Below are 21,319 nucleotides of genomic sequence, written 5' to 3' on the forward strand. Positions count from 1 at the left end.
TTTAATTGATGCCTCCAACTCTGAAACTACCAATAGTATACTGCTAGTAGTAAGGACATCATGATGGCATTCAGTTTCACTCATCTCATAAATACAATCATTTCGACATGACTTGAAGGCAGTGTAACTTTCCACTGGGTATTTTCTACTAAATGGCTATTAAAGTTTCTCAGTGTCATTAATCAAGTGTGAATTATTCTTCAAGCCGCTGTAAAAGCAGCACATAGGTGTTCCGACATGGGACTTTTCTCAGCGTTGCTCAGGATGGACCAATCACAGTGGTTTATGATTACTGCATGAGGCATTTATTTCGTCATATTTTAGAGAGTGTCCTTGCGAGTCCACTCTCGCTGGATTTTCTCCATATAGTCACTGACATCTGGTATCTGGCTCTTATGAGAACATCTTCTGGAGATCTCACTCTCTGTTTTCAGTCTGATTTATTAATGCCACGCTATATGGGATAATCACAGTCGCTGTCATTTCCTTCAATTTCATCCACGCTCTTTCATCTATGTGCGTTTGGGAGGGATGTTAGTGTAAGATGATCTTCTGGTCTTCTGGTTTAGAGCTTGTCTGGACTTGTCGGGGAGAATTTACGCTTTTGTTTTGGTCAGTTTTAGTCTGCAACCTCATATAAAGTCATTTACTAAAAATGATCTGCACCATAAACTAAGGGATATCTCTGTCATCAAGAGAAATACAAGCCAATCATTATTGGAATCTCATTGTTGTGATGTCTTTCTTTCCCAATCCCATCTTTTCTTTCACAAGTTCATCTAGCTAATCCATTCAAGTATGGGATTTATAAGGAATTTAACTATTCTATTTCCTTATCAATTCCATTGATGGTTCTTTTAGTATTTTTGAGGAAGCACCTTTTCTTTTTTTAAAGATAAACAATACTACTTTTGGTAACTTTTGTTTTTGTTTTGGTTAGACCCTAATCATGCATCACAACTTTTCTATTTAAAACAGTCCAGTCCATTTAATGCAACACAATTTACAATGTGATCAAACTCTTTTTTACTTCAGCCTATTTTCTTTGGAGTTTCTTGTCAGGATGTATTCTCTCTGCCTCTCATGGCCTGTGGTTGTCTGTGTGGACGTGCTTTGAGAAGTAAAACCCTATCATTTCAGCTCTGTCAGCTGTTTTTAGTTCAGTCTGTTTTTAGACGGGAGTTCAGTGAATTTTATCTGCAGACCTAGAGAGCTGCCCAGATATTTAGCTGTGATCTTCTTTGGGAGAGATAGAAATGAGATTTGTGACAAAATTCTATTTTGCTGTTTCAATCAGGTCTCAATCACATTACTATGCCTACAATTTTGCGGAATGGTTTTTACATGGTTTGATACGCATATCGCAGCAGTTTACTGGTGAAATGAACACTAGAGGCGCTGCAACATCAATTACTTTTATGACTTTCAAACGAAATCAGTTCATAAACACTTTTCGCCCTATTCCTCACACAATGCTATTTTATGAATAGACACTTTAACTATAGTGCATGACTTGGAGGGTGATACATTTTAACGCTTGCATTATGTAACCAACTACATTTACAAGCTTATTCGAATTGGATCGATTGCTCAACTGAAAGAGCATTGCACTTACGGTGAAAAACACAGCAGTACGAGTCCTGAAGAGAACGCAAGTCAACATGTGAGCTGAAAGTGTCATAGAAGCACCACAAAATGACGTGATTGGTTTTTCATCTCACAATTCCTTTTTGACACTCTCAGTTTAAGTTTCACAATAGAGAGATTGGTTTTGTTGCTTTAAAACTCGATAGAGCATTTACTTTCAAAACCTCATCTGTTATTCTTCTCACATTTGTTTGTTATGCCACTATCAGTTAGAGTAAAAATCGTCAGTTGTTTGGGAGAACATTTAACATTTACTCTCTTTTAGCGTCATACAGTGGAAACTTCACCTTGAAACTGCGGTGATACATGTCATGAACCACGTAAAATCATTTTGCAAAAATGTTACCACAGTCACATAATTTACAAAAAAAAGTGTGTATCTCAAGTTATCAATCGTTATCATCTCTCTCAACTACTGTAGCGTTTGGGAAGTCTGATTCATTTTAGCAAATTGGTTTGTTTGGATGGTTCACTTCAATGAACGGTTTCAAATAACATTTCCCACATTACTGCAACAGGACATTTTGTTGGTCTCTTGGTTTCTACCAAGGAGATCTAGAATATCTGGAGAAAGCTATGCATTTGCATTCCAATCTCTCAATCTCAATGGCAGTTGCTCAGCTGGCGCATGACCCCTGGAAGTACGCAACCTTGATGGTGCCATCTTTGCTCATGCTCGCTCAGTTCTGGAAACATTTGTCATGCGTCTGGTTTATTGGCAATAGCTGGGTTTCCATCCACATGTTTTTATGCAAATTTTGGAATATCGCATAAAAAGTGTTGTATGGAAACAAAAACAAGATACGGATAAAATCTCAAAAATTGCGAATAAAAAAAACGTCCGTTAACCTAAACCTCCATATTCATTTCTATTTTGTGCCAATTTCCCCAGAAACGACAATTTTGTTCTCTTAAACACAAGGGATGGAAATGCTGCTGTATTCGCAAATTGTTTTTGTGATTTTTTTTTTTTTTTTTGGCATAAATTAAATTTGTAACTTGGATGGAAACATGAGTAGTGGCAGCAGAAAGTCAATTTCAAGCTTTTAAGAGCTCTACAAAAATAATCTGGAGAAACATTTTCGATGATATAATGAAATACTTGCCAACAGTGAATTTCACTGGAGTAAAATCCCGCTCCACAGCGTTAAATGTCAAGCTTGAAATATGTTCTGATTGGCAGAAACATATAACAGACAACATTTTCACTTTGAACGTGTGTTGGGTAACCTGTAAACTAAAAAAAAATGTATCCACTGCAAATGACTAATTACTTCTCTAAAATTGTAATATGATTACTTTATTGATTATTAATTGAAAAGGTAATCACTTTACTAATTACTTTACTTTTAAGTTACTTTCTTTTCACAGTAAATTTTTTTCCTGTCAACAAATTTGAGCTATATACAGTCTACAGTATATTTCCTCCTTGTTCAATGTTGCATGCAAGCCATTCACTTACAGCAAAACCGCATCTTTCTCCCTTACAATGACTTTAGTGAATCTTGTTAGTGCTGTCACGGCAATTCAAATGAACGTACAAATTAAAATAAGAAATGTTTTAAACGTATTCTAAATAAATAGAATTGTTTTAGAAATAAGTGTAACCCAAGGAATGTACTTAAAAGTAATTGACTCTATTGAAAGTCAGTAACTGTAATTTAATTACAAGTATTTAAAATGTAATTTTACAAATTACAAATAATTAGATTACAGTAATCATTACTTTGTAATCAGATTACACCCAACACTGGTATGGACAGACTAATTACTTTTTTTGCTGGAAACTTGTTGCATAGCATCTGGTTAGAACACTGTTATGAGTAGCTTGTAGCCTGTTACAGTTTCAAAGTCACCTCCCCTGCACTGGAATATTTGTGATTATGTGTGCCACAGCAATGCCAATCTAAGTATCAAAATACTTAGACGCAACACAGAGGCAGCAGACTGCTTAGAGAAAGAATAATTGGCTTCATTGTCCTGTACAGGAAGCGACAGGTCTCTGCCCCACTGCCCTGCTGCCTCAGGCAGGGTTATGAGGTGGCTGTGGCTCCATTTGATCTCTCTCTCTCTCTCTCTCTCTCACACACACACACACACACACACACAAATGCTTTATTTGCCCCACCTCTTACTCGCTGCGTCCAGGCACAGACAGTAAACGTGTTCATTTTCATAGGCTTTTATAAAACCCTAGCCTCAGGCCTCACTCTCACACTAAACACACACACTGTCATTGCCACAGAACGTTTCATAAAGAAGCAAATAACCTGTGTTACAAGCCTCGTAAAGTCTCTCTGTTTGGTAATTTCTTCTTTTCAACCCACATTAAGAAAAGAATGAGTGCTACATTCCAGGTGTTTGCTGACTAAGCACAAGTAAACAGAAGTATTTGGATATCCATTACTGAAAGTGTTTACTACTAAAATACAGTTTGCGCGCTGTGAAACAAACGCCAACAAAAAAGGACCTACACGTTTAGACAGCATTTTGTTCCACATGGACTATGGTGTTCTTTTGAAGAACTGTACTCTGAATTTAAAAATCAATACAATCCAGTTGGAACTATAATTAAATATCACTTAATATGATGCTTTGTTTTTTCTGTATCTCCTTGTAGACTGTTAACTGTCATAGAAAAGGAATGAAGATTCTGAATACCTTTTTTTAAAAATTGATGGTGAAATTGGTTTTATATGGAATAGCTACAATAGTAGGCCTACATAACTGCAGTTACTATGGCATTTTGGCAGAAAGCATCATTGCAATTAAGGGGGAAGCCTGATGGAAACAAAATCTTGTGACAAAACTGCCAAATTCCAATACAGCAACGTTCACAACACAAAACTCCCTCTCCAGTTTCCCAAGGGTCAGAGAGAGGACTGAACATGTTAAACTAAATGATGACTGTCTTTGGTGTAAAACCTTGACTAACATTATTAGTAGAAAACACAAAACGCTACAAATGTGTAGAATATGGCCCCATCTGTTCCATACAATCATAGTTAATTTACTGTCATCTCATACTCGTGATAATTAGCTGCCCTTGAATTCTGTGGATTATCACACTCCCAATCAAAGTCACCAAGCTCCTAGAGGTGCAATTATTCCCTGACGAGTTAATTAAACTCTACGAATTGCATCCATTTCCTTCTGGGTCACCACTATCCTGCTGTGTAGATCGTCAGAAGTGGTGTAGTTATCGTCATAGCATGCTTAACTTCCTTCAGCTAATCAGCGTCCCTCTATTCTGGATGATTTATTCATCATGGCACGAGTGATGACCCCAGCTATAAATGGCATCATAGATGATCATTAAAAATGGATGAGCTGCCTATCAGCGAGCTGGACCCTGCAAGCTTGTAGGGGGTTGTTTTTGAATAACCGTTTGAAAATCCTGTGAAATGAAAGAGAGGAAAATTTTCATGAGAGGGTATTTCACACTGTCCGTTACAAACCTTAACAAATGCACCATTAAAGAGTGTTTAAAGGTGAAGGTTGTTTTTCTTGAAAAGTTGTGGCTCTGTGATGCTGTTTGATGTTTGTTTGAGCATCCCGACCAGCCTGATATAGCAACATTGATGCAACTAATGGTATGAGTTTGGGGCGGGACTTTCAGTTTTATTGACTAAAGATAGGAGAGTGTTCTGGAAACCTGTTTGAAAGCTGTCATTGTTTTTTTGTTTTTTTTTTTGCTTTGCTTTTCTTCACTTTGCATTGCTTTGTTTTTTGTTTTATTTCACATTTTGCTTTGCTTTTTGTTTTACTTTGTGTTTTGCTTTGTTTTTTGTTTTACTTCACATTTTGCTTTGCTTTGTTTTTTGTTTTACTTTGTGTTTTGTTTTGCTTTGTTTTTTGTTTTACTTTGCATTTTGTTTGTTTTGTTTTGCTTTGTTTTTTGTTTTACTTTGCATTTTGTTTGTTTTGTTTATCTTTTTTTTTTATTTATTATTATTTATTTTTTTATGTGCTATATAATCAATGTACTTGAATAATGAGATTATCCTGAAATTAAAAAGTGCCTATTTTGTGTTTGTTTCAGTTGCCTATCTTGGAGACATTGCACTCGATGAGGAAGATATGCGCATGTTTATAGTGGACCGCATTGTGAATGTAGCCCAGAGAACAGTCACAATTGTTAATCACAACGATACGGGTAAGTCTCTCTGTCTCTGTGTATGTATGAGTGTGATTGTGTGTGACTGCTTGCACATGTTGGACTAGTTTAGATAAACTTTGTGTCAGACTTAATTGGTACTTATAGTTACAAAGAGTTGTAAGTTATTAAACCAAAAAAATAAAATAAAATAAAAAACTGTAAAAAAAAAAAACAAAAAAAAAACTGTTTTTCCCACATTCACCAAAATTTAAAAAAAAAAAAACAAATGCAAGGTGGAGCTGACAAAATGACTTAACTGAAAGGTCATTATGAGGGAAGTCTTTATCATGTTTTCTCCCCAGAAAAGGACTGAGAGAGAGATAGATAAGGAAAGAATGAAAGAAGAACAAATTAGTTTGCAGTGATTGCAAAAACAAGAGGTGATTGGGAAATGCAATGAAGTAGGAGTTTAAAAGGATAAGACAAATCGTTTGCAATCAAGTCTTACAAAATGAACATTACTGTAACTACATTTTTGCAAACTGACTCTTACGTGCTGCGTTCTACATTTCGTCGCAGTTTACTGGTGAAAGGAACACTAGAGGCGCTACAACAACTGTGCGTTTCATTCATTTTCATACAAGTCACGACTACAACCGCTGATTATGACTTTATAAAAACGTATTTTTCGCTCTATTAATCGCACTGCTATGTTTTGATATTGAAACACATACTCTAACGCATCATTTGAAAAACAACATGTTAACACTTGTATTACAGACTCTCCTACATTTCCACACTTATTTCAATGTGATTAGCTTCCACGGTAGCTCACCTGAAAGAGTGTTGGACTCGGACGACCCTGGTTCGAACCCAAAACAAGCACGCAAGTTGACTCGTGAGACAAAAGTGTCGTAGAAGCAACGCAAACGTTGTTCTTCAGAAAATGTGCTTTTCATGTCGCATTTGCTTTTATGACACTATAGTTTAGGTATAGGCGTTGGTTAAGGGTAAGGATGTCTGTTTGGTTCACCTCTCATTTGCTTATAGGACACTTACGGTTAGGTTTAGGTTAAAGTTTTAGGTTAGAGGGGTACTTTTTACTCATTAAAACTTCCATCTAATATTCACCTTAAGAACCTTGTTTGATTCCGACACCATTTCACCCACTGGGAATCTGCAGCGAAATGTGTAATGAAGCACGTAATTGTTTTTGCAAAAATCTTGCCACCGTCATGTAATGATCATGAGATCAGGCTGGACAAATCTTTTGTGCAGAATCACTGCAAAAATTGTTTGAATATGGGTAAGCATTCAAAATGCCATAGAAAAAAAATGCTATTGTTGCACATGTTGAAACACATATGAGTTAGACATGACTGCTGAGCAGAATTTAAAGTCACGTATTTGCCCTCTTAAAGTAATCGTCCATTTTTGAGATCTTCAGTAAGTTGGTTTGGCAAGAACTCCCCTGCAAAGAGCATACATTTACATATATTTAAAATATAGGAATTAGGGGTGCACAATGTATCAGTGACCATATCAGTATTGGCCAATTACCGATAGTACTGGTGTTTTGTTTTCAATATTTAGGCTAATATTGGAAGCAGATTGTATCAGGGCTTATTTTTTCCAACTCTAACTGTATTCTCTACTTCCATGCCAGATTACAGTGTATTAAATGGTTATCCATCTTTTCTATTTTACACTTACATTAATGTTTTTGACTCCTGATTTCATTTGAAGCATGTAAACATCCAGAATGGAGCTTTATTGTGAAGTCTATTTTTTTTTTTTTTTAAGTAAAGATAAAACAGTATAGGTTTGTTTTTACTGATCATCATATTGGTTATTGGCCAACAATGGCCAACAATGAATATTGGCTTTTGTTATATATGAATATCTGTATATCAAAAGAAAGTTATGGGTTTAGAACAACATCAGGGTGAGTAAATGCTGACTGAATCAAAAGTGATCGTGGTGATCCAGACTAGTTCATAATTAAACATCAGTTTTTATTTGATGTTGGGAATGGTAGGTTCACTGTCCAATGAGACGAATCCAAACAATACAGCATCGGGTCAGCCGGGGTCCCATCGCAAGAAGAGGGCAGCGACCTCCAGACCTGAGAGGGTGTGGCCTGAGGGGGTCATTCCTTATGTTATCAGCGGGAACTTCAGTGGTAAGTCATGTATACACACACACACACACACACACACACACACACACATCTGATTATCTTTCCCTTTTACATGGGGGTAATCTCATTATGTCTATGAGTGATATTTGTATGTACTGTATGTGTTTTACTTGTTTATTAACCTGAAGTGTGTTTATGTGTTTGTTATTGATCTTAATCTGACATGAGTTTTATTGTGTAGATCTATTGTTAAGTGGTTTTCTTTGGAATGTTTTAAAAGTGTATTTGTTGACAGGAATGGATATAGATGTGTGTATTTATGTGTAGATTTGTGTATTTCATTGAGTTTCATTCAGGTTAGTCCTGAAACAAATTCTCCTATAGAACTTGAGGTCATGGCCCGCCACAGTGACCCAGTCCCTCTATGGTGTTTCGACACTGATCGTTAACACCAAATTCTTTTCAGCATTCAGCCATTTTAGACTTTGTGATAGTAGAAGCCTTTTGGTCACGTATTGAGATTAAACGACAACTATTTTCTGATTGGCTCTCTGCATCAACACGCATTACTTGAATCTGAAAACTTGACACATTGCACACAGTTTAGACAAGATGTCAGCAGTCCTGCTGTTGTTCTGAAATTCGATCTTTTAGTTTATTTTAATTTGATCTCCATAAATTCCCCATGCACTTTTTCCTCAACTTTAAACTCTGAGTGCATACTTACCTAAGGCTGGGTATCGCCAGCGATTCGATATATTGCGGTACATCGATATCACAGTTCAATTCACAAGCTTTCAATTCCAATTCATTTGAGTATATTTCAGTTATAATTTCCATTTTGCTGACATACATTATGAAAGAAATTCTGTCAGCTAATGCTGTTATTAATTTTTTACAGGGGACCTTCAATATAGGGATATCAATATAAATAGATAAAAATAATAGATACAATCTTTTTTATTTTTTTTATTTGATTAGTTTTTCATCATTTTTATATATACTATATATTTATATAAAATATATAGAATTTATACTGTATAAATTAACTTATTCTTTATTATAATTTTTTTTCTTCACATTTTAGAACTAAAACTATGGAATAACATAAATGGAAATATGGGAATTATGTTGTGACTAAACAAAATCCAAAATAAATCAAAACTGTGTTATATTTAAGGATCTTCAAAGTAGTCACCCTTTGCCTAGAATTTGCAGACATGTACTCTTGACATTTTCTCAACCAACTTCTTGAGGTATCACCCTGGGATGCTTTTTAAACAGTTCCCATCTATGTTGGGCACTTATTGGCTGCTTTTCTTTATTATTTGGTCCAAGTCATCCATTCCAAAACTTTTTTTTTATTTTTATTAAATTGTAGTTTTTATAATGAAATAAATTATGGTGGCACAATTATATTTTTGTCTACAAAACTAATTTCTATCTAACTAAATATATATATATATATATATATATATATATATATATATATATATATATATATATATATAATTTGTACTTTTTTACAAGGATTTACATTGAAATGTATAATAAGTGTTAAAATGGTACTGTCTCTTTAAGACCAGTGGCAGGGACTTTGACAGAAGTGTTTAGCTTGAATGAATTCTTTGCAGCATCTATGCTATATGTAATTAGAATTAAAAGTTTCTTTTGTTGTTTTTGATCAATAATTGTCTGTAAAGAACAGAAAGTCCAAAATCAGAACAATGGGATTTGAAGAATCGACATCGGGATCGTTCAAATGAAGATCGCGATTAAGCGGAAAATCGATATTTTTGTCCGGCCCCATAGTGCCAAACGCGTGAGAGAGGCCCAATGTGTCAGCTAGAGAAACAGGGTCAGTTTCAGTCTCTCTCTCTTCATTGAAGCGTCTCTGACTGCACTGAGGAACAGCTCTTGAGTTTGCTCTTATTTAGATGACCTGCTTCTTCTTTATTGAAATGCTGAACATGATAACAATACACAAATCGTTTAATGTGAATATCGATATAAAGGATCTAAAGTATTGATACAATATCATGAGAAAAAGTATCGCGGTTATATCGAGATTGGATTGTATCGACGCAGCCCTAATTGACTATAGTTTCGGGACAAAACTGTCCACAAAAGTGAGATTAATCTGAGAAAACCAAGTCATTTGGGGACGTCCTTAATTAGAAAATCTGGTCATTTCCAATCAAATTGGAATATTTGTACTTTTCTTTTAAATTTAAAAATGCAAAAAGTTTTATTTGAGTTTACACCCTGTCTACACCAGATGCAAACGTCACTTCTTGTCAAAATCAAATCACTCCCCTTATAATCAGTGATATCTTCTACACATGGCAGATAGAGCCACATTGAGAGCCACATATCTCTGGGATTTAACCATATAGGGCCTTAAAAATGAAGATACCAAAAGGAAAGTTTCTTCTAAACCAGAGTCTGTAAGAAATGGAAAATATATTTAATACATCTGGAGTTATATGCACTCCAACATTGAAAACACATCACAAAAAAGAGCCTTTTCCAATTTTTGGACCTCCTTTGTTGGCATATAATGCAACGGTTGTGCTACAGTTAACTGATTCTAGCAATAGACCTACCTATCTCTGTGTAAAAATACAATTATTATGCTTTAAAAAATAATGGATTACTCATGGCATTTCATATTTTGGCTTTTAATTATCATTTATGTTATCATTCTTCAGAAAAAGTGGGGAAGTTTCTGAAATTTGGTTGATTTGACATGGAATAACCCTGTAGTCATTTTCCTAGCTTTACATACAAAAACAATAGAAATCTATGATATGCCCCTATATACAAAGCAAAGTAAACTTTCGCATTTGTGTATGTGTGTTTACAGGTAGCCAGAGAGCCATATTCAGACAGGCTATGAGACACTGGGAGAAACACACATGTGTGACGTTCATTGAGAGAACAACTGAGGAGAGCTACATCGTCTTCACCTACCGGCCGTGTGGGTAAGTGTGTGTGTGTATGTGTCATAACAGGCTTCCTAGAGGATATGTGCAAGTTCACAGGGGTGTGTATGAGTTGGTGTGTGTCAGTGTGTGAGAGAGTTTGCACAGCAGGAGAAGGGAACCTTTGACTCTTCCGTCTCTCGCTCATCTGGAGCGTGTTCTTTTCTCTTTTCTTACACTTCTCTTTCTTTCTTTCTTTCTCTTCTATTCAATCTCGTCCTGATTTATCGCTCAAGTGGTTTTCCATCCTCTTCGTCCGATTTATTCTTCTGTTCTTGATTATCTTCTTTGTGTGCCAACAGAAAGTTTTGTGTGTGTATATGTGGGTGGGCCCTCATGTCTCGACCTAACGATCGCTCTATTCTTCACTGAGGAAATACCAGGCGACTTTGTCACACTGCACACCACGGGACTGTCACCTGAACATGTGTGTGTTTTATACTTACACAATGGCTCCCCGTTGATGCTTCAGTAGTGTGTCAGAAGTCCAGAGCTCAGCTTGTCACTCACATCAGTTAAGAAACTTTTCAGACCCCTGGATACCATGTTGGCACGTTCATTTCCCCTTAAAGGGATAGTTCACACAAAAATGAAAATTCTCTCATGTACTCACCCTCATGCCATCCCAGATGTGTATGACTTACTTTCTTCCGCAGAACACAAATTAAGTTTTTTAAAAGAATATTTCATCTCTGTTGGTCCATGTAGTGCAAATGAATGGTGACCAAAACTTTGAAGCTCCAAAAAGCACATAAAGTAATCCATACGAATCCAGTGGTTTAATCCATGTTTTTAGAAGTGATATGATAGGTGTGGGTGAGTAACAGATCAATATTTAAGTCCTGTTTTACTATAAATCTCCATTTTCAAGCAGCCCTCCTAAGCGCTCTTCTCTCCTAAGAGCTCTACTTCTTTTATTTTTGGCGATTTACATTCTTCATACATATCAAGAATTTAAAGTAAAAAAGGACTTAAATATGGATCTGTTTCTCACCCAAACTTATCATATCGCTTCTGAAGACATGAATTTAACCACTGGAGTCATATGATTACTTTTATGCTGCCTTTGTGAGCCTTTTGGAGCTTAGAAATTCTGATCACCATTCACTTGCACTGAATGGACCAACAGAGCTGAAATATTCTTCTAAAAATCATCATTTGTGTTCCGCTGAAGAAAGCAAGTCATACACATCTAAAGGTGAGTAAAGAATTTTGGGGTGAACCATTCCTTTAAGCTCATTTTGTCTGCTACTGTGATTTTATTACACAAGTTTGAAGGGGCCATATAATAAAAAGTATAATTTTTCTTGCTCTTTTGAAATAAAACACTGTGTCCTACCTGATCAAAGGTATCTCTTCCATATGTATTAGAGTTTTTGTCTTAACCAGTCGAGAGCATGACAAGTAACAAGCGACAGGACATTTTGCCGGTCACTTGGTTTCTATTTTTGCGATTCCACTCTGAAATCCCATTTGCCCAAAATGTTGCTTTTCATAACTGTACATTAAACATCAAATATGTTCTGATTTGCTGTGATTGTGCGGTGTCATGCATTAGTTTCGCGCTTAGTGTGGTGAAACAAATTGCTTGTCACTGGAATCTTATTGCATCACGTCGGGTTAAGATACGATAAAAGACATTTGAGGACATATTTTAACGTTTTAAGCGCAAAGCTCACTCCCCAGTCCACCCAGACTATTAAAAGTAAGCTGAAAACGTAGGTTCTTTCAAAATTGTTAAGGTATTTACTAGTGATCAACCGATATGTTTAAAAAAAAAAATGGATATCATGAACATGGGGTTGGGATAACTTTAGTAAACCTTGTTAGTCAACACCACTCGCCGCTGCATCCACAGATGCAAGTTAAGACTTTACTATGCAAAGCAGAAGCCCTACATCAACACTGTCCAGAAGCGCTGACGACTTCTCTGGGCTCGGTCTCATCTTAGATGGAAAGTAGTTCCACATTTCAAATAGTTTTTGAAAAACACAGCTGTCTTGTTCTCCGGGCCAAAGAGGAAAAGGACCATCCAAGCTGTTATTAGCGTCAGGTCCAAAAGCTAGTGCCTCTATGGGCCAGGGATGTGTCAGTGTCCATGGCATGGGTAACTCACACATCTGTGAGAACACCATGAATGCAGACAGAAATGTACAAATTTTGGAGCAACATATACTGCCATACAGTACCGTCTTTTCCAGGAACGTCCCTGCATTTTCCAGCAGGATAACTCCAGACCACATACTGCCCGGATTTCATGTGCATGGCTGTGTAAGCAGAGAGTGTGGGTGCTAGATTGGCCAGCCTGCAGTCCAGTCTCCAATTGAGAATGTGTGGTGCATTATGAAGCACACCATACGGCAACGAAGACCCCGTACAGTTGAGCTGCTGAAGACCTACCTACAAAAAATTCCACTTTCTAAACTTTCCAAACTTGTGTCTTCAGTGCTCAAATGTTTAATAAGTGTTATTAGAAGAAATGGTGATGTTTCATATTGGTAAGCACTCGACTGTTATTAGCATTTTTCATACTGTCCCAACTTTTTTGGAATTGGAGTTGTACATAAAATAAAAAACAAATTTAGCATTATATTTACTCAAAATGACACACAAAGTTTGCAAAAAAAAATAAATATATATATATATATATATATATATATATATATATATATATATACATACATACAGTGCATCCGGAAAGTATTCACAGCGCTTCACTTTTTCCACATTTTGTTATGTTACAGCCTTATTCCAAAATGGATTAAATTAATTATTTTCCTCAAAATTCTACAAACAATACCCCATAGTGACAACATGAAAGAAGTTTGTTTGAAATCTTTGCAAATTTATTAAAAATAAAAAACCAAAAAAATCATATGAACATAAGTATTCACAGCCTTTGCCATGACACTCAAAATTGAGCTCAGGTGCAACCTGTTTCCACCGATCATGCTTGAGATGTTTCTACAACTTGACTGGAGTCCACCTGTGGTAAATTCAGTTGATTGGACATGATTTGGAAAGGCACACACCTGTCTATATAAGGTCCCACAGTTAACAGTGCATGTCAGAACACAAACCAAGCCATAAAGTCCAAGGAATTGTCTGTAGACCTCCGAGACAGGATTGTATCGAGGCACAGATCTGGGGAAGGGTACAGAAAAATTTCTGCAGCATTGAAGGTCCCAATGAGCACAGTGGCCTCCATCATCCGTAAATGGAAGAAGTTTGGAACCACCAGGACTCTTCCTAGAGCTAGCCGCCCGGCCAAACACTTTAGTTGGTACATAACAGCTTCTGCTGGTTTCTCTTTAGTCATCCCGTTTTAGTAATTTGATCGAACATAATGAAATTATTTTCTTTTAATCCCACTTATTTTAAAAATAATTTTTTGTATTTTTTTTTATTTTTTTGCTATTTGTAAAGCGACCTTGAGTTTGTTGAAAGGCGCTGTATAAAATAAACGTATTATTATTATTAATTACAAATGCAAGATTTTCTTTACTAGCATCTATAAAGTCACAATCCACTTTTTCCACTTTTTAATCCACTGATTTTCTCAATGAACTTGTTACAAATTAAAGACCCCATGCAATGGCTTGATGAGCAGTTGTCTTTGCTGTATTGACGTAAAGGCAGGTGGTATTTATAATTTTTGGAGAGGACACATTTTAATTCAAGAGAGAATTATTGGACCAGAATTTGGATACACACATGTGGACAAAATACAGTAAATTTGGAATGCGTTATATCTGCTTAAATAAAAAGTTTATTTAGTCAACTTTTAGGAGTACACTAGCGTATACTGTATATGGCCTCAAAGCTAGACTAAAAGCCGCAAAACTCCTATTTTGATTTCACAAGTTCGAAAAAGCAATATTGACACAGACAAATGTTACAGGGACTGTTTGCTTTCTCACTGTCTAATAAGTAGGCTTGCCATTGCGGTCAAGCAGCGAGAGGAAACTTCATGAAAAATACCACTGTGCATGCTGTGCCAGTCATATTTGGTTCTGTGGAAGTACAGGGGGCCTTTGTGTCGCACTGCAGGTTATGATGGCCACACAAACACTCTATCTGTGTGTGTATGCACGCTTAGGTTAGAGTGGCGATACATGAAGATTTTTCCCCATTGCAGGCAGCGGTAGTGACAGATAGGGAACCCATGCACGGATGGACTCGGATGCATGTGTATATTGGCAATCTCTGTCTGTGCTGTGCAAAGTTCAAGGCAGAGTTTCTGGAGCGAGCTGCTGGATGCTTCGTAATTTAAGAGTGTTCTATTGCACCCACACGGGCTGTGCATGTGTGTTTGTGTGTGTGTGCCGATCACAAGCAAGCGAGCTCTCGGCAGCCTTTCTCCCACACATCCCGTGCCCTTTCCGAAAGGAATTGTTTGATTGTGTTTTATACAAGACTTCTTGCTGGTGTGATACACACACGCTGTCTATCTGGACTTTGCAACACATTAGCTCTAAGCAAATATTCAAAGCAAACGATGAATGACATTTTGTCTGAGTGCACTTTATGTTCTGTTTAAGTTTAAGTAACTTTTGTAGCTTGTGTTGTTAAAGATCCTATGAAATCAAAATGTTTTAGAGAGTTCTGTGGCTTTTAGTCCACGTCTGTTTGCTTTGCAGGCATTGGCTAGCGTACTCCAAAAAGTTAATCTTTTAGCAGATATGCACACATGTAAAATTTAAAGTCTTCTTCTTTTATGGGAAAACAGGCCAAAAATATTGATGACTCATCTTGCACTACACAGATTTTTGTCCAATTAAATGTTCTAAAGAATGAGAATGTCCGTTCCCCATAATACCACATGCAACCAATTAGCAAGTAGCAAATCATGGTTCATGGCTGTGATGTAAACTAAAGGCTATTGGCTATTAAAAAAAGGAGACAAGCCCTTTCATATAACCCACCCAGACTTTTTTTTGTTGTTTCAGAAGGAAATGTGACAATACATCTGAGAATGAAAATTCAAAATTTCTTATCCAAAATACATTTCTTAAACTATTTTCATTTGTATAAATCCACCAAATATACGGTGGTCTACACACCCCTGTTAAAACATCAGGTTTTTGTGATGTAAAAAATGAAACAAAGGTAGATCATATCAGACTTTTTGCACCTTTAATGTAAAAATTACAACCTATGCAATGCCACTGAAAACCAAAGTGACACATTTCAGAGAATAATAAAAAAAAAACTTTGAATAACTTAACTGCATAAGTGTGCACACCGTTTTATAATTGGGTATATGGCTGTGTTCAGAATCAACCAGTCATCAAGCTCATGTGAAATAGTACACACCTGTCTTCACCTGAAGTGACTCTGATTAACTCCAAATAAATCTCAGCTGTTCTTTTAGGATTTTTCTGACATCATCTTGGTTGCATGCTACTACAAGTGCCATGGGCCACATAGAGCTTACAAAGCATCAACGGGATCTCATTGTTGAAAGGTATTACTCAGATGAGGGCTACAAAAAGTTTCCAAGGCATTAGATATACCATGGAACACAGTAAAGACAGTCATCAACAAGTGGAGAAAGTATGGCACAACAGTGACATTATCAAGAACAGGACGTCCCTCCAAAATTGATGAGAAGACAAAGAGGAAACTAGTCAGAGAGGCTGTCAGGATGCCTACAGCAACATTAAAGGAGCTGCAGCTCTTTCTGGCAAGTACTGGTTGCTCCCTACATGTGACAACTATGTACCGTATTCTTCATCTGTCTGGGCTATGGGAGCAGGGTGGCAAGATGCAAGCCTTTTCTGACGAAAAACATCCAAGCCTGGCTAAACTTTGCTAAAACCTATATCCAGTCTCCCAAAACCATGTGGAAAATGTGTTTGAACTGTAGATTGAACTTTTTGCCCAAAACTGCGAAAGGAATGTTTGGCACAAAAACAACACCGCACATCAGCAAAAGAACACCATACCCACGGTGAAGAGAGATTTCACATTTCAGCATGACAGTGATCCAAAGCACACATCCAAATCAACAAAAGAATGGCTTCAGCAAACAAAAGATTAATGTTTTGGAATGGCCCAGCCAGAGCCCAGACCTGAATCTTATAGAAAATCTGTGGGGGGAACTGAAGAGGGCCGTACACAGGAGATGCCCTCGCAATTTGACAGATCTGAAATGTTTTTGCAAAGAAGAGTGGGAAAATATTCCCAAGTCAAGATGTGCCAAGCTAATAAACTCTTATCCAAACAGAGTGCTGTAATAAAATCAAAGGGTGCTTCAACTAAGTATTAGTTCAGGGATGTGCACACTTATGCAGTTAGGTGATTCTATTTTTTTTTTTTTTTTTTTTTTTTTTCTCTCTGAAATGTGTCACTTTGGTTTTCAGTGGCATTGCATAGGTTGTAATTTTTACATTAAAGGTGCAAAAATACTGATATGATTTATCTTTAATTTTTTACGTCACAAAAACCTGTTGTTTTAACAGGGGTGTGTAGACTTTTTATATCCACTGTACTATGATGGACACTGACCCTCCAGTTTCATTTGTGTCTTCAGCATATTTTTTGAAAACAATTATGAATCACTCCAAAATCAGCGAAATCGGCTACATGAGGTTGAAAGTCCTTCAGTTGGAATCGGTCTGTGCTTACCGAAATTTAAATCACTGCCCCCAGTGGCCAATGCTGGAAGTGTTGAACATATGGGCACATGTGAGCTCCAGTTTCCAGATAAAATGTCCACATAGAGGCACCAAATGCGAGTTGTGTTTTTTGTTGTAAATGATGTAGAACGACCCAAACCTAAACCTAACCGTCAATGGAGTAAAAATGTTATTTTAGAGCAAAAATGCAACCTCAGAATCGTGCTTAACATTGTTTATGTGAAAGCGATTACATCCTGGTTCCCATGGGACCAGAACCCGTGTCTCTGAGGTTGCACGTGCAACACACTATCAGTAGCGTTAGAAATGTGTTCATGCTGTTCATGTGTCGCTTGTCAGCGATTTTGTAGAATGGGGTTGATTTCAGGGTACATGAACTTTCAGATGTCATAATGCACCACATTTTCCTCTACAGGTGCTGTTCGTATGTCGGCCGGAGAGGAGGGGGTCCGCAGGCTATATCCATTGGGAAGAACTGTGATAAGTTTGGAATTGTGGTGCATGAGCTCGGGCATGTGATCGGATTCTGGCATGAGCACACGCGACCCGACAGAGATGATCACGTCAGCATTATACGGGACAATATTCAGCCAGGTAGGACAGAAAAACTGAAAATCTTAACTGAAGTACAGTAAAAAAAACACATTTAAAATATCTACAATGGCCCCAAAAAGTATGTGGACACTTGAGCCAAACTTAAGTGTCTGAATGCCATTGAATTAGACAACAAAGTATCAAACCAAGTGGCATTTGCAATGAAATGACGCTTGAGCTTTTCTCAGAACTAACTTCAGTTTTCTGGTCCATTTTTGCCATGACACTGAATGAACTGACAGGTCCAAAGGTCATTTTAGTGGATGATGTGCACATGTTCCACTAATATTTCACAACTGGAATGTGTCCAAATCCTTCTGTTTTCAGTTTGAATAATAGACCTATATATTTTGTTTCATCATTTCAGACCTAACAAACGTATTTTTGTGAAATGTTTTGCTTGTTCTATCTCTCTTTATAATAAATTGTACTTGGTTTGGTATTTCATTATCTTCGACAATGACATTCATGCATTTTTAAGTGCAGCTTAAGTGTCCAAATACTTTGTATTCAGAATTCAGGTGCAATGCCAATTGTCAATATAGATGACATAACGTACTGGTTTAGAACTAAAACTGTCCTGATTAAAAGCAGAAGATTGCGAAGGCCAACAATCTAACAACAAGCACAAAAGATGATTTTGTGCCAACTTTCAGAGAACATAAGCAGCTGTTACACCACATGCTTGGAACAACATGGCTCACTTTATTAAACAAATTATTGCCGGCTGAGTTCAGCACAACCCACTTGTGTACTGTATATTTCTCATTTATGATTCTGGCCAAAGTATTTGATTTGAAACCTTTGTTGTTACCTAATAGCCCTCTAACTATTGGTCGCAACAATAAAATTAATTTACAGTGGCCCCTAAAATATATTTGAACACTTAAGCAAAGTCTTTCTAGCAAGTCAGTCCACTATCGGCCATCTTTGGAACGCCCCTTGGAGGCTATTTCCAGTCATGTCAGTGCAGCTCCTATCTACTTGAATGGAGAAAATCTCAAAAACAGTTGGTCAAGATTACGATCAAAGAACATATTTCAAATCAGCAATAAAATCTGACAATACTGGAATCATAAATTGTGATTCTTTTCCTGAAATTATGCTAAACAACGCAGTTTTCCTGGCTTGTATAGCTAATGTGAATGCACATTCTAGAGTTGATTGACAGGTGATGTCTGTATCTAAAAGGTGATTGGCTCTTTTAACTGTAAGGTGGAACTTCCTTTCTACATCCGTTGAAAGTTAGATGACAAATAAAATAAAATATAAATAAAATAGCCTATTGAATATCAGGAATGTATCATATGTAAACTCTGACATTACACCGCATCAATGTTTCTTTAATAGCGGTGCACACAGCATATACACATCAATGGATGGTTCTTATACTAAGACCGAAAGTTTCCCCCACTACTTGTTGCAGGTTGCCAGCTTGAACAGGGCCATGGCGATTCGCTTTCAGGTCAGAACCGGTGGCAACCTGCGATAGGCGCAACATCAGGACCAATATTACAGTCCTATCAGAAGGGCAACTGCTCCCTTTTGATTGCAATTCCTCGTCTTCTGATTGCATTTATTTGTGAAATTAAAATGACAGTAAGCTGGCTAATTCCAATGAATTGTCTCAATACTCTCCCCATTTCACCAAAACTTCGGAGGAAAAATCATTAAGGACATCTGGGAGGCGAAAGGTACACAATTAGCGATATATACACACTTCTGTATGGAAACGGCTTAAGGGCAGATTTCTTTTGCGATAAACCAAAACGTATGCGACAAAGTGTTTTTTTTAGGCATGATGTCATCACGCACACCATTTTTATCGATAAAAGGCCATTTGAATGGAAACAGGCAGAAGACGGCAAATTATTATTATTTTTGTTTTTATGCATTTTCACTTTGTCGATAACAAAATAGCGTGAAAAGTGGATGGAAACTAAGCTACTGTTTACACCTGGTATTAAGATGCATCTCGGGTTATCCGATCACATGTGGTCAGGTGAGACACATCACTATTTACACCTGGTATTAAGATGAGTCTCGGGTTATCTGGTCACATGTGGTCAGGTGAGACACATCAGTGTTTACACCTGGTCACTTAAATGCATCTCCTGTGACCACTTGTTCGAATTTCGAGGGGAGGGTCTTTAAAGACACACATCAGTCTTTATGCCAGTGTGATGCATGATAAACCACGAAAATGTAATAAAAGAAAAAAAAGCATGAATAAAACTGGTGCGCTGTTTCCCCCAGATAGAGTTCAGATTTAATGTAAGCACAAATGCAACAATTCTCTGTTATTTTAAGGAAGTACCTGTATTAATGGAGCTTCAGATGTTCGTGCTTCTCATATGTGTCCCTTCATGTTGATATCGGACACACCGAAGAAGATCCGTGAAGTTCTCGTGTTTATGTATACGCTTTTTTTTTTAATTTTCTGATCAGACGATTATTTCTTTTTAAAAACCACTTGTTACCGGAAAAGTTTAAACTTTTCTTTTTTTAGCACACCAGTTGATTGACAGGTGAGGGGAGGTGCTTCGCTTCTGTCCGGGATGTACAGTGTAAGGGATGTATTAGCATTTACACCTCAAATGTGATGTGGTCACATGTGTTTTTGACCACATTCGTGTATGGTTTTTGTGATTTGAACGCAAAACTTTTTAGATCCGTATTTAGCACTGACCGGATCACCCGAAACGCATCTTAATACCTGGTGTGTAAACGGGGTCTTAGACAACATAACTGCTGCGCACGCAGACTTGAACACTTGGTGCACATGCTGTAACATGATGACGTTAAAAATCAACAAGAAGTTACCAAATGTAGCAACAAAATCAGCAATAAAAACGGTGTAAATCAACTTGCAAACAGTGAATTTACCTGTGAAATTTACTCAAATAATCATAAATAATATTTACTTAAAAGCTAGAACATTCATTTTACATGTTTGAATTGAGGACAAATGTAGAATTTACTTCATATTGTCAAGTTCACGCTTTAACTTATTCAATGTAGAATGTACTTAATCTTTTCTGCTGTCTTTACTTCACCACAAAATCCTCTTTGTTTTTTTCTGTGTATACATGTGGTTACTCTACTAGGACACCTGTGTGAACTTGAGGAGAGATAACATGCATCCACTAAAAATCATCTTAAATAATTGCACAAATGAATCAGAAAAGTGAAATGAATATCTTGAAATAATGGC

At 36.9% G+C, this 21,319-nt stretch overlaps 1 protein-coding gene across 1 annotated transcript in view; it reads left to right on the top strand.

Moving 5' to 3' along the window:
• LOC127423956 (bone morphogenetic protein 1-like) overlaps nt 1-21,319 on the top strand; it is a 110,266-nt gene that overhangs the window by 29,831 nt on the left and 59,116 nt on the right. Inside the window, exons 2-5 of the mRNA XM_051668674.1 lie at nt 5,690-5,803; nt 7,785-7,928; nt 10,753-10,870; nt 17,927-18,105. Coding sequence (XP_051524634.1) covers nt 5,690-5,803; nt 7,785-7,928; nt 10,753-10,870; nt 17,927-18,105 — 555 coding nt within the window. The remainder of the gene's footprint in view (nt 1-5,689; nt 5,804-7,784; nt 7,929-10,752; nt 10,871-17,926; nt 18,106-21,319) is intronic.

This window comes from Myxocyprinus asiaticus, chromosome 33 (genome assembly GCF_019703515.2).
Source record: "Myxocyprinus asiaticus isolate MX2 ecotype Aquarium Trade chromosome 33, UBuf_Myxa_2, whole genome shotgun sequence".
In the NCBI taxonomy this organism is placed as follows: Eukaryota; Metazoa; Chordata; class Actinopteri; order Cypriniformes; family Catostomidae; genus Myxocyprinus; species Myxocyprinus asiaticus.